The following is a 14,570-nucleotide window of genomic DNA, read 5'->3' as shown; positions in this document are numbered from 1 at the left end:
TTTGCTGATGGATTAATTGGTCTTCTAATGAAATTTGGAATATGTTTGGTTCAGAGGTCTTTAAATATTTATATAAAGGCTGGGCTATTAATGAAAAGTTGGGAATTCGGGTGTAGCAATAGCCACAGAGCCCTGAAAACCCTCATAATTGCTTCTGTTTTAGGTAATGAAAAAACAAGAATTGCTTCTTTTCATTTACGATCAATAGGTATGCCTTCTGCAGAGATTAAGTGACTCAGATATTTAACAAGAGTCTGGGTCAACAGTAATTTTTCCTTAGAGACATCATGTACTGCAGCACCTAGGTATTTTAATAAAACTACCTTGTCTTCAAGGCAAGCCTGATGGAAGCCTGAGCAAATTAACAAATCATCACCATATTGCAGTAATACAGACTGATTCATAAATTTCAAAGGCTGTAAATCAGCATGAAAGATCTGAGAAAAATAATTAGGAAAACCCAAAACCAAACCTGGTGTTGGCAAGTCCATTCCGACTCTTAGTGATCCTGAAGGACAGAGTAGAACTGCCCCCATATAGTTTCCAAGACTATAATCTTTATGGAAGCAGACTGTCACATCTTTCTTCTGCAGAGGAGCCGGTGATTTTGAACGGCCAACCTTTTAGTTAGCCAAGTGCTTTAACCACTGTGCTACCAGGGCTCCCAGGAAAAGGCAACCAATATCGTACAGGTATATCGAAAAAGGCACTGCAAAGATCTATAACGGTAAGGTAAATGCCATTCAGGGGAACATGAGAGGGAAAAAACTAGGAACCTAGAAATAACAATATGGTTAATTGCGTGCAGATCTTGAATAAATCTCCAACATCTACTGTTTGGCTTTTATGCTGGAAGGACCACGGGCTATTACAAGGGCTAGTGCAGGGAATGATTAAGCCCTTAGAGAGAAATTCTTGTATAACGGGAATTAGTCCTTTTGCTTCCCATTTGAATGGGTAATGGGGAGTATTTGGTAATGGCTTAGATGAATCTACTTGGATTTTGATTGGTCCTGCTGATAAAACTCAGCCTACATGAATAGATATGGAGGCTCAAAATTTCTCGAATTTTGGGTAAAAATATCAGGAGGAACAGCATTTTGTTAAATTTGATTTTGATCGAGTGTAACAAGCACTTGGATGCAACAAATAATTTCCTCTTTTTGGATATCCTCTAAATCAGAAACTACTTCTGTTTTCCTAGGGTCATCAGGCAGGCTCAGTTATATTTTGTCTTTTTTGTTGGATTAAAATGACGATTCCGTTTAGATAAAAGACCTCTTCCTAATAGGTTAATTGGGGTAGTAGAATTGAGTAAAAAAAAGGGCATAGATCTTCAGTAGGCCCAAGAGATATTGGGATAGGCTAAGAGTGAGTTAGCATTTATTCTTGATTAGCAACCCCTGTGATTTTTTTTAAGTTGTAGTGCTCCAGATAGGGGCTTTCAAAGTCAAATGGGGTTCATGTCAGGTATGGTGGCGCCAATATCAATTAAAAATTGACAACGTTTGCCATTAAATTTCAAAATAGTTTCCCCTTGCAGTTTTAGTACTACCACAGGGAAAGTCCCTTTTATGACCCCGGATTCCCTTCATTCTATGTCGGACTGAAGGGCATCCTGTTGGGGAATCTTTATCTTCTTTAATTTATAACATTCACTCTTTCAGTGGCCAGGTTTCTTGTAGTAGAGGCAAAAGTCAGCCTTAGAGCCACTAGAAAATTTTATCTTTTTCTTTTGATTTGAGATTTGCAATTATTGAAGTTGAAGGGCCATCAACGTATTAGCCTTTTTGTGTTTGTCAGCCTTGAGGGTCTGAAAAAGTTTATGAGCCAAATCGGTCAATTCAGCGAATGAGGGCCATTTTCCAATCCAACCAGTGTTGTTTAACTAAGGCTGAAATTTCAGGTTTTAATACAGGCATGAAAACAACATTTAAAGCTCCAGTTGTACCTGGGGCAGAGATATGAAGACCAGAATGTTTGGAAAACTTCTGAAGTAGTCTGGTCTGATAATCATATTTTATTTACAGGAATGAATTTTTATCCAATCGACTTTTGGAACAAAAGCCTTAGGAATAGCTTCATAAAAAAAAAAAAAAACCTGATAGCAACCATTTATGCATTACTCGAGTGTCCTCCAACAGTTCATTGGCTGTTTTGTTTATATTTACATCCAAACTGTTTTTAGGGTCTTTCCATTCAGCATGTCCTAATTATAGTTAAGCCTCTCCAGGCACAGTTATCATATGGACTAATTGGAAAAATATCCAGGAGCCCAGGTTGATGGGCTTTAACAAGAATTTTAAATTCCTCATCAAATTTCTAAGGATCCTCATGCAGTCTTGGGAAACCCTTTACCGTGCAATTCTGAGCGAGTCCAGGGAATAAAGATGACGTGGGGAGACTCTGCGTCTGTAGGTTGAATCTTAAAAGACATTTCAGGTACAGGTATTTTAGTATCAGGAGTCTCAAGGTAAAAAGGAAGTTCAGATGGAGTATTGTTAGTAGAGTAGGAGAGTAAAGGGGGATATAAGGAGGAGACACCCGGCAAAAGAGCAGTTGGATCGGGAGCAGAATTCTGACATTGCAGCTCCTTATTTCGTTTATTTAATTTGGAAATGGTATCTTGCTGGCAAGCAATTTTGCTATCTTGGTGTCTTTTGGACTCCCTAAATACCAGTCCCCCATGGCGCAGTTCTACTGTGTCCTATAGGGTTGCTTGATGGCAACTGGTTTTGGAAACCCTGATGGGGTAGTGGTTAAGAGTTTTGCTGCTAAACACAAGGTTGGCAGCTTGAGTCCACCAGGCGTTCTGGGGCAGAAACCCTCTGGGGCAGTTCCACTCTGTCCTATAGGGTCTCTGTGAGTTGGAATCGACTCGACAGCAGTGGGTTTGGTTGGTTTAAATAGCATTCAAAATAGGGATTCCATTAAGGTTGTTTAATTCAGCTGCCCTTATGTTCCAATTTGCTGTGCAGAAAAACTAATTTAGTAAGCTCAAAAGAGTCCCAGAGTGGCTGCTGATTTTCCAAACCATTTTTGGTGAGGTTATGCCAGACAGACAAAAACACAGATTCTGAAGGACCAAAATGCTTGTTCATGTACTGGGCAGGAGTCCCAGAGGAAGAATCTGAGTTGCTCTTTATTTGACACTGCCCATATTTCCAGCAGACAAACTAAACTGTACAGACCACAAGAACAGAAACAAATCTGATCACTAATAGATCCACAATAAAACTTGAAGAGCTTCGATGCAAGAAAGTGGAGCTGAATCCGAGAAGTTTTTTACCTTCAGATGACTCCTGAGTGTTTGCAGAAGTGGAGAACTCAAATGGCTCAGCTGGTACCTGAGCCCATGATCCTCAGCACCTTGAGGCTCACTGAAAACAGTGCATGTTTGGTATCCCAGTACTGACACCATAAATGTCAAAGTGCAAAATTAAGCACAAACTCTGTCAACAGAGAACAGTAGAGTTTTATCGAGGAATAGAACAGTTCAAACCAGGCAGTACAAAGTACCCTGCTGGGGTTGAGGAAAGAAGTGCTTTTATATAGAGGTGCAAACAAGTCTTTCTTCATATCTGCTGATCTTTCATTTATCGATAACAGTATTTCAAAATAACTTTTACAGAAATTACAAGACTCCCCCTCCCCTCCAATCCATGGGTACATTTCCTGGAAAATCTTATCATGTTCTATGACCACATTCTTGCTTCCTCTGTGTTTGCTTAGGAGATGGTTAAAGTTTTACAAGAGTGGAAAACTTTAGCAGATGCATTAAACAAAGTGAAGCCCAAACAAAATGGAGTTAGATTCAAACTCCTGCCAGCCATTTTGGTTTTGCCAAGCACCTGAGATACTAAGGTGCTTTCACAATAACGTATTTTATAAATGTAAGTGTTTCAGATACTACAATATAACTTAAACCATTAAGACTGTAGGTTTTTTTTTTTTTTTAAAGATTATATATATTAATAATCAGTTAACGTGTCTCCTGATACTTTGAGTATAAAATCATAACTGTGTTTAATTTTCAGTATCACAGTCTCCCACTGGAACAGATGATTCACTTCTAGGGGGTTTACAAGCAGCGAACCAAACCAACCAGCTTATCATACAATCATCATCTGTCCCAATGTTAAATGTTTGTTTTAACAAACTTTTCTCCATGCTTCAAGTCCATCATGTTCAGGTATGACTTCAGGAGACATGGTATATTTTTACATATTATTGCTAGCCTAGTAAATGATGAAAATAAATGGGAGAATTGTTCTTAACTTGAGAGGGATAGTATTTTTTAATACTCAGTTGGAAAATACTTTGATAACCACAGCCCCTTGATGATGGGCCTTTTAAAATTTTTATGTTTTTAAAACTTTAGTATTTTAGTTCTCACCACGTATTATACATACATACCCATGTGATTTTAAGACTTGAATCACCTGTTTTAATTTAGAAAAACACCTATAATAGGTAAATTACAAGCTTTAATTCAATTGTTAAATTTTGTTTCAACAAGAATTTTATGATTTGTTTGCTTGTCAGCTAAATTAAGGCAGCTAGAGGAAGTATTTAATAGAAGAATTCTTTACTCTTCACAAGGAGTCAAAACATAAAATTTTTGTTTAAAATGGTATTTAGTAGTATACTAGATGAATATTATATTTTGCCAATTTTCAATCTTTTTAGTTGGAGTCACTTCTCCAGTTGTGGCTCACATTGAGCCTGAATTCTAGTTCATCAGGAAACAAGGAGAATGGAGCAGACATTGTTTTATATAATGCTAATCGAATACCTGTCATTTCATTAAATCAAGGTAAGATTTTTTGGAACAAAATCATTAACATAGCATAAAAAATAAGTTAAAAAAGTAATGATTAGGTTTAAATACACCTAATTCTTATTTGTCTTTAGGGGTTATAATGTTTCAGTGACTCCCCCCCCCCCCCAAAAAAAAGTTTTTAGATATTGACTTAATAATTAGTAAAAAAAAAAAAAAAACTAGAAAACTCTTATTCTCTGGTCTGCATTAACTTTTTTTTGCATTTGTTTAACTTTTTTGTGTGTGGTAAATATATGTGTAACAAAACATTTGGCATTTCAACATTCTTCTCACATACAGTTCAATGACAGTGTGTTCATCTTGTTGTGCAACCATTGCCATTATCTATTCCCAAACTTTTTCCATCCCCCTTAACAGAAGTCCTATGTCCTCTTAGCAATGCGTTCATTTTTCTTCTCCCTCCCTTCTGCCCATAGTAACCGTTAATAAATGTAGGTCTTTACACACTTTCCTATCCTAGATATTTCACGTAAGTGGAGTCATACAATAATGTCTTTTGTGAGTGACTTATTTCACTCAGCATGATGTTTTCAAGATTCTTCCATGTTGTAGCATGTTCAGGACTTCATTTTTCTTTATGGAAGAGTAATATTACAATGTTATATATACCACATTTTGTTCATCCATTTATCAGTTGATGGACATTTAGGTTGTTACTACCTTTTGGCTATTGTGAATAGCACTGCAGTGAACATTGGTGTACGTGTATCTGTTTGTGTTTCTGCTTGGTCTATATATCTTACTTATGTCTGTATAAAACTAAACTGTATGATATTCTATTTATCTTTGCATTTTATTTCCTTATAATATTGTCTTGTTCATAGTCTTTTGCATCAGCATTTTAAAAATATGAATTAGTCCTGGGGAATTGCTGAATTGGAGAAGGATGTCATTTTTTTTGTGGAAGTTGTGTTATTTCATTTTTTCTTAGCAATTGCAAGAGTGTGGGAATAGTGATAACAGAATAATATCTTTCAGTACGGAAAAGAACTAGCCTTTAGCTTTGGCAACAGAAGTCGATTTTAGTTATATTTTAAGAAAAGGTAAAAGAAGCATCTATTCGTGGTGCTTTCTCTCTGGAGAAGTACATCCAGATATTCCAGACTCATCTTTACATTTTCTGCCCCATATCTGGAGTCAGCATTTGAGGGGAAAGGGTATTTTAAGAGCACAGTCTTGGCGCTGTACTATGTTTGTGCGTTTTAAATAACTTCTTTGGTTTCTGCAGTCACCATGATTGCTTCTTATATGGGCCTTCCAAGTTACTTCATTATTGTTTGAGTTTGTGCTCTGACTGCAAAGCTACATTGGATATGAGTGGTTTCCCCACCCCAGCTTTTTTAATATGCCCTCTTTTCAGTTTTTAGATTTGTAGAATGAGAATTTTCAGGTGTACATGAATTGTGTTGCAACATTAATGTCTGTAGTGTGGAAATGACAACCAATTTGTAGTGATAACTTATTTTATGTGCCCTGGGCTAAGCTTTAAACTTAAATATAATATGTTACTGAACATTAATGCCTGTGTTGTATTTAATGGGACACTCATTTCATTTATATCTTTTGAGAACACTAGATAATGAGTTGATTTAAAGAACTGTTGTCTTATTTTTGAATTCATTCTTTTGGTTTTTAATTCTTAGTGAACATTTGTTGAGCTTTACTGAGTAAAAAAATTTCTCTTTCCTCTTTTCTGCATAGCATCAATAACTAGCTTTCTCACAGTGCTAGCTTGGTATCCCAATACTTTGCTCCGGACATGGTGCCTTGTGCTTCATAGCCTAACACTCATGACAAATATGCAGCTTAATTGTAAGTTCAAAAATTTTTTCATTTGAATTTCTGACATATAGTATGTTTTTCTTGCTATCAGATGTTTAAAAGAATTTTTTAAAGAAGTGATACAGATGTGAATGTGATTGAATTCTTTATTTGAATATGTATCTTCTGAATTTCTTGTTATATGTTTCATCCTATGTGGCTGGTTAGTTTGATAATATAAGTATTTTTGTATAACTTCCCTCACAAGTTCAAATGATATTTTCATCTTTGTAAGACCTGTTGTGTTGTGTGCTGACTTACAGTGGCCCTATAAGAACAGTGTAGAAGTGCCTCATAGGGTTTCCAAGGCTGTAAATCTTTATTGAAAGAGCCCGCTGCATCTTTCTCCCACGAAGTGGCTGGTGGGTTCAAACGACCCACCTTTCCATTAGCAGCCTAGTGCTTAACCACTGTACCACCAGGGTTCCTTCTTAAGACCTACTAGTCATGAAAAGAAAACTGCTTTTAGAGTATAGAATCAAGTTTTTACTACTAGTCTAATCTCTTATGTTGATTATTTATTCTTTTAAAGTGACTTTGCCTTTATAAATGATTTATTCATTGTAATATTTGAATTTGAATGACTAGTTTTTAGTTTTTGGTTTCCTCTATCTAAAAGAGATTTTCTGTTAATGTAATTACCCTTTTTCAGATTGGAATGCCCTATTAAGTTTTCTATTCCCCACCCACCTCTTTTTTTTCTTTTTTTCATTTAGGCTGCCAGTTACCTTTGAGTCAGTTCCAACTCATGGCAACCCCATGTGTGTCAGAGTAAAACTGTGCTCCATAGGGTTTTCAGTGGCTGATTTTTCAGAAGTAGATAACTGGGCTTTTCTTCCAAGGCACCTCTGGGTGGTCTTAAAACTTTAACTTTTTGGTTAGCAACTGACTTAACCATTGGCACCACCCAGGGACTCTCACTTTAGGTGAATGCAGTAAAATTTATGAACCTTCTTAGAGAAAAGTTTTTAGTGATTTCCGTGTCTTTATATATGCCAAGGTGATGATGAAACTTTCCTATGTTATCTACAATAGTGTTTTTTTTTTTTTTTTTTCGTATTTATGTCTAGGCTTTATCTAGAATTTTTTAGTGTGTTGTGAGATAGGAATCAATGTTTGTTTTAGAGAGCAAGGACTAGTCACTGAGAGTTGAAACCTTTATTCCAGCTCTAGGTTATAACAACATGGGGATGTTCTTCATCCCTGTTCTAGTCAGGAATAAATTCATTAAGCAGGAAACCCTATCACATTGAGAAAGCTGTTAATAATTGCTTAGCATCGAAGTGCTAATTCTGTTTTCTCATTTGGAATACACTTTCCAAAAATAGTGTCAAACGCATCACTTTATCTGATGGTGAAGATAGATTTACCTCAAAGTGTATCTTACTCAGTTCAATGAACTGGTGTGTTGACTGTGTATCAGTATATAACTGATATGCAAAAGTAAAGAGTTCTTGCTTTAATTTCTTAGAAAACTAGATCTCTGTTTTTGGAAGAGGGGGACATAGTTACCAGGAATAGGCTTACCAAGTAGGGCAGTGAGGATTTAGTTATTTCTTTTCCACTTGCCAAATTTTCAGACCTACAAGACTAGATTATTTTAAAGGTGTTTTTATGTTCAGATTAGAAGAGAGGTGGGAGGAGAGATGTGGTAGATGAAAAGAGAGAATGAAGTCCAGCTCAGTAACTGTAGTGTAGATTTAAACCCTGCTAATACTGGTAATATGTGAAAGTTGCTTGAAACTAAAAGGTGATATTTTTAAATATTACATTTCCATTGTTTCAGAGTCCATTTTTAAGAGCTTTTTAAAAATATTTTATAGCTGGTTCAAGCAGTGCCATTGGGACTCAGGAGAGTACTGCCCACCTGTTGGTTTCAGATCCCAACCTTATTCATGTATTAGTGAAATTCCTTTCTGGCACCAGTCCTCATGGAACAAATCAACACAGTCCCCAGGTATTACAACTTTTGAAAACTAGTGATTTTCTTAGATTGTTTAAAAAACATATTTGTACCGGTAAACTTCAAACATGGTTTGTTAAAAGGCAGAGTAAAAGTATTGAAGATCATAGTTTTTTTTAAGCTCGCTTTTCTAAGGAAACTTCAGAATGCTGTTTTGTGTGCATGTGCTAAGTTTTAGATTTTAACTTTAAAATACTTCAGAAGATGATATTGCATTTTGTTTTTCCAGAAAAGTTCCAGGATTTAATGATTTGTTTATTAAATGAAATTGGGATTGAGTATAATATATAGAAATTTAACAAAACATATCTCAGGTTATTTAGTGTGGTTCTTGATGTCATTTCTTCCATTCACGAGATATTTGTTTGGGGAAGCAAAGTTTTTTCATTGGTACAGATTTGTTCTTAACTTTACCTTTTTTTTTTTTTGTAATATGCTGTATTACTTGCTCTGCTAGTTATTAGAAGCATGACCTTCTTTGGGCCACATAACCTGCCTGAGTTCTTTTGTTCTGAAATAGGATTATATTTAATAAGGTTGCCTATAAAAATTAATGTAGAAGTTCTTTATACTTTTGAAAGAGTTGTAGGTATTTCTTGTGTAATTCTTGTGAATATTATTCTGTATACAGTAAATATATGTATTGTAAGTTGTTAGTAATATAAACCGTAATGGAAAATTACTGTTGACAGCAGAATCTCTAATTTGTAATTTAAGATAAATATATTAAGGCCTAGAAGATTAATTAATTTGTTTTTACCACTGTTAATATTTTTAATCTTTCCTCATATGAAAAGTTACAACACTATAGCTGTTGACTTAACACTTTAAAATAAATGATTCTGTAAATGGATCAGCAGCCAGTTTTCAGTGTAATTTCATTTCTCTTCAGGTTGGTCCAACAGCTACACAAGCTATGCAAGAATTTCTTACCAGATTACAAGTGCATCTTTCTTCAACGTGTCCTCACATATTCAGTGAATTTTTGCTCAAGCTAATTCATATACTTTCAACAGAAAGGTAAATTTCAATGTATGCCTGTATTCTTATACATAAGCAATATGTAATCCTCCAAATATACTTTTCCTTAACTTGATGTTTGTGAGAATTTACTTGGAAGGGATAAGACAAAGGTATTATGGATTAAGTAGGAAAGGTTTACTGATTCATTTCCTGATTGTTTTCATTTCATTTCATTAAGGCTCCTCCAAATCCCCCAGCTCCCTGCACTATGAAAAGAATGTATTTAAAATTTTGCTTGCTTTTAATGTTTTCATAGATGAGTTATTATAAACCACCTAAGTGAAATTTATTTTGAAGCTGCTTAAATTGTTCTAGAATACAAAGAATGAAAGCTACCCAGTGATTTTTTTTTTCCTTAGCAGTGTAGGATAAGAAAACCTGAAAAAGATTCTTTAAAAAGGAAAATTATATAATAATTTAATATGGTACCCTAAATACATTTACTAATAAAATCAGACTATTTTAAAAGAATAAACTGTGACCATGATGTGTTGATTCTTTGAATACATGAATGGTTCAGTATCATATAACCTATAATATTGAGTCATGTTATTTGTACTGTAAGACATGTCATAAAATCCAGTATTACTTTCTGATAAAAAAATTTTTAATGAAATATAAATAAACACTCTTATTTAGCATTATAAAAAACTAGGTGATGACACACTTAAAGCAGACATGTTCAATTATTAAAAACATTCTCATTAAATCAGGAACAAGTCAAAGTTGCCAGTTGTTACCTTTATCTAATTTTATTGCATTCTAAAAGTGCCAGTTCATTAAAGTCCTAAAAACATATATATGAGAAAATGGTAAAATCATATGTAGATTGCATGACTGTTTTCCTTAAAAAAAAAAAAAAGGTAGGAAAAAGATGTAGTTTATTAAATTAATATCAAAATTAATAATTCATCTTTAATAATAGCCATTTTTGAAAAGCCGTAGCAAAAAGTCTGGCCGCTAGTATAAAAATGAACATGCAAAATTTATATACAGTGTGTGTTGTCATAACTGCAGAAAATTTTGCCTTACAGCCACTGTCCTCCTTTGTGATTTGTTCCTTCCTTATAACCGTATTTTAAAACATTATTGTGTTTGTAATTCAGCTTGTTTGGAGTATATGAGAGACTATATCCATATTCTAGTTGTAAAGTGAAACATAAGGTCAAGAAGAGTAGATTTACAGTATCAAGGACATGCTATGATATGTATACATGAATTTGGTAACTGTACCTTTATAGTATATCTTGAGATCTGATAGTATAGATTCTCCAACTTTGTTCTTTTTTTCAGAATTGTTTGGACTATTCTGGTTCCTTTGTTTTACATTATAAATTTTAAAATCAGCACATTGATCCATCTCCCCCACCCCGAAAAAAAAAGTAAACCTCCTGGATTTTGAGAATGTGTTCAATCTGTAGATGGATTTGGGTAGTTATAGTTTCTTTGAGATTGTCTGTGTACACAGTCTGGCTATCTGTGAATAGAGGTAGTTTTATTTTTTTTGCTCCCAGTCTGTATGCCTTTTTTTTCTTCTTCTAATCTAATTGTACTAGTTAGGACCTCCAGTATGATGTTGAACAGAAACTGTGAAAGTGGACATCCTTGCCCTGTTTTTGCTATCTTAGGGGGAAGACATTCAGGCTTTCACTATTAGATATACAATTAGCTATAGATTTTTTTTGTATATACCTGAAGAAGTTCCTATTTGTTCCTAGTTTGCTAAGATTTTTTTTTAAACATGAATTGTTACTGTGTTTTGTCAAATGTTTCTTTAGTCTTTTGATGTGGTGAATTACATTGATTTTTTTTTTTTCCAGTTTTGATCAGTGTGTATTCCCAGGATACACAGCATAATGTATTACTGTTCTTATTTCTTGCTCGATTTAATTAGTTAATATTTTTGTTGCAGAATTTGAGACTGTCTTTATAAGGACTTTTTTTTTTTTTTTTATAATGTCTGGTTTTTTTATCATGGTAATGTTGGATTCATAAAATTATTGCTCCCGCTTCTGGTTGTATAAAATTGATATTATTTCTTACTTAATATGTTGTAGAATTCTCCATTGAAGCTGCCTGGGTTTAGGGTTTTCTTTGAGGTAACATTTTTCAATTTACTTAATAGATATAGGATTTTTCAGGTTTTCTGTTTCTTTTCAAGTGATCTTTGGCAGTTTGCTACAAGGAGTCTGTTCACTTATGATGTTGAATTTATTATTTGTAATGTTTCGTTACTACCCTTTTAATGTCTGTGAATTCTGTAATGATAGATCCTTTCTTTCAACTCTGATATTGGTCATTTGTATCTTCTTTCATTTCTTGGCCATTCTGGGTAGAGGTTTACCAGTGTTATTGATCTTTTCAAAGAACCAACTTATGGTTATATTGATATTCTTTATTTTCCCATTTTCAGATTCATTAGTTTCTACTCTAATATTATTTCCTTCTATCTACTTGCTTGAGTTTAATTTGGTCTTTTTTAGCTTAGATCACTGATTTGAGACCTTTTTTCTTTTCTAATGTAAACATTTAATGCCATAAAATTTCTTTATAGCAGCATTTTAACTGTATCCCAAAATTTCTTGTATTTTTTGTTGTATTCTACTTTTTAATTCAATTAAAAATATATTCTAATTTCTTGTGTGACTTTCTGGGCCATGGGTTATTTAGAATTGTGTATTTCTCTTTTAGTTTATCAGGTTTTAATTTATGTATATTACATTTAGGATTATTATATTTTCTTGGTGATTTGAGCCCTTTATCATAATGCATTGTACTTTTAACCCTAGTAGTTTTTCTTGTGTACTTTGATATTTAATATAGTCATTCCAGCTTTCTGTTGGTTAGAGTTTGTGTGGTGTATGGATTTCTGTCTTTTTTCTTTTTTAACCTACCTATGGTTTTATATTAAAAAATGCTTTTTTGCTACTTGTATCAGGTGGACACTTGAGACTGTGTTGGCATCTCCTGTCTGGAGGGGAGATAGGAGGGTAGAGAGGGTTAGAAACTCGCAAAACCGTCACGAAAGGAGAGACTGGAAGGAGGGAGTGGGCTGACTCATTAGGGGGAGAGTAAGTGGGAGTATGGAGTAAGGTGTATATAAGCTTATATGTGACAGACTGACTTGATTTGTAAACTTTCACTTAAAGCACAATAAAAATTATTTTAAAAAATGCTCTTTTATCCTATTTGAGAGTATCTGTCTCTTAATTGTTCTGCTTAGGCAATTTATATTAAATATAATTATTGATATGATGGATTAAAATTTATCTTGACAGTTTTCCATTGGTTTCATCTAGTCTTTCTTTTTTTAAAAAAATATTTTCTGCCTACTTTTGCATTTCAGAATGATTGTGTTTCATTTCCATCAAATAATATACTACTTGTGTATAATGTCAGAACAGTATAGTTCCAATTTCTTTCTCCCGTTTTTTGTGATATCATTTTCATACATTTACTTTTACATATGCTACAAACACATAATCTATTACTACTATTTTTTTTTTTTTTTTTTTTTTGCTTTATTCAGTCAGTTATTTTTTGGAGACTGAAGTAAATAGTATTTATGTCTGGAAATGGCAAGCCTCTTCTGGTAGATGGTTGTGTGAGGGTTTGAGTCACTCTAGTCAAGCATTGAGCTGGGTTCAGGTTCTGTTGTTGCTATGTTTTCTCACTGCAGCATTGGCTTCAAATTCCTTTTGTTACCTTTGATTTAGTGAGGGCTGGGGTATACATCTAGAAGGGTTGTTCCCATGATCTTGTTTCACCTTCAGCTTTCGTCCATATTTACCACGGAGCAAGTCTCTCCCCACAGCTTCACTTTCAGTAGTTGGCTGTGCATGTTTTTCAGTGTTTGTTCCTGTTTGTGGCAGGTATTCTGATGTTCTGGTCCAGCCTTAGTCTTTGTTAGGCCCTCTGTGCTGGGGTCTCAGGTGTGGCGCTTTCTCAGAGATTTTTTTCCCTTCTGTGTCTCCCAAAGTCTGCCTTTTATCTTGCTGTTCTTGTGTGGGAGAGCATTTCCTGATACCTAGTAATAGGAGACCTCTAGTAGTATTGGAAAAGGATTCTGGGCCCAGGGCTATTTTTCTATGCCTTTCCCAGGGATAAAGGATTAAAAAAAATTCTATCCCCATAGGCCAAAAGGAGTCTTCGCTAATGCCCTTGAAGCAAGAAATTATTGCCCATTTCCCATTGCACTACATTAAGGATTTTTTTTTTAGGGGAGAAGGGTCTGAGCAGGGCTTTGTTCCTTTCTTGCAGCATCTGCACCCCCCTGCTCTGGGCCTGTACCTATGAGGGATGTTCTCTCTGATTTTCTGCCTTGCCCCTAATGCGCATGAATGTCTGTGGAGAAGAGCCTGTGAGTAGGTGTGAACTCTCAAGGATTCTGTGCTGCCATCCTAGTACACACTTGGCCATTAGCAGTTTGTTAAATGTGTTAGCTGAATTCTTATCCATTTGTATATTACCAGGATCTTTTCTTCCCAAGTTCTGCCACAGGAGAGCTAATGCTCTTATCCCATCTTCCTGGAGATGTCTGTGTTGTCTTGGTTTTCAGAATATTTGGTTTCCTGTAACCTCAGCTCTCTGATGAGTTCAATAAAAGTCATGATTTTGTAGTTAACTTGATCTTTCCCTTGTTGTTAATTAGATGCAGTGTGCTTTCCAGCTTTCTGCATTTTAGGCGTAAGTAGAATTTGAGAGCATTTAATTTTAATACATCAGAATTATTTAACTGAATCTTAATTATTGTGAATCAGTGTCAGTAGGGAATGTTTAAAATAACAACATTTGAAAATGTGAGAAACCAGAAATCATCCCATTATAGGAGGCGCCTTGTGATAATGAAATAGTTTGTAATTCATCCTTCCTTCAGATTTATTCTTTTGATTTACTTGTCTTCAGTTTTTTATTTGGAAA

At 34.6% G+C, this 14,570-nt stretch overlaps 1 protein-coding gene across 10 annotated transcripts in view; it reads left to right on the top strand.

The window, feature by feature from the left end:
• BIRC6 (baculoviral IAP repeat containing 6) overlaps window positions 1-14,570 on the top strand; it is a 383,808-nt gene that overhangs the window by 170,817 nt on the left and 198,421 nt on the right. For all 10 annotated transcript variants that reach the window (XR_007515526.1, XM_049870389.1, XM_049870387.1 and 7 more), the window contains 5 exons: window positions 4,038-4,192; window positions 4,690-4,816; window positions 6,545-6,655; window positions 8,488-8,621; window positions 9,520-9,647. Coding sequence is in view for 9 of the 10 variants with exons in the window: in XM_049870389.1 (XP_049726346.1) it covers window positions 4,038-4,192; window positions 4,690-4,816; window positions 6,545-6,655; window positions 8,488-8,621; window positions 9,520-9,647 (655 nt within the window). In the remaining variant the exon portion in view is untranslated. The remainder of the gene's footprint in view (window positions 1-4,037; window positions 4,193-4,689; window positions 4,817-6,544; window positions 6,656-8,487; window positions 8,622-9,519; window positions 9,648-14,570) is intronic.

This window comes from Elephas maximus, chromosome 26, assembly GCF_024166365.1.
Source record: "Elephas maximus indicus isolate mEleMax1 chromosome 26, mEleMax1 primary haplotype, whole genome shotgun sequence".
Taxonomy (NCBI): Eukaryota; Metazoa; Chordata; class Mammalia; order Proboscidea; family Elephantidae; genus Elephas; species Elephas maximus.
Note: the sequence above shows the minus strand (reverse complement) of the source record. Positions and strands in the feature narration are given on the sequence as shown.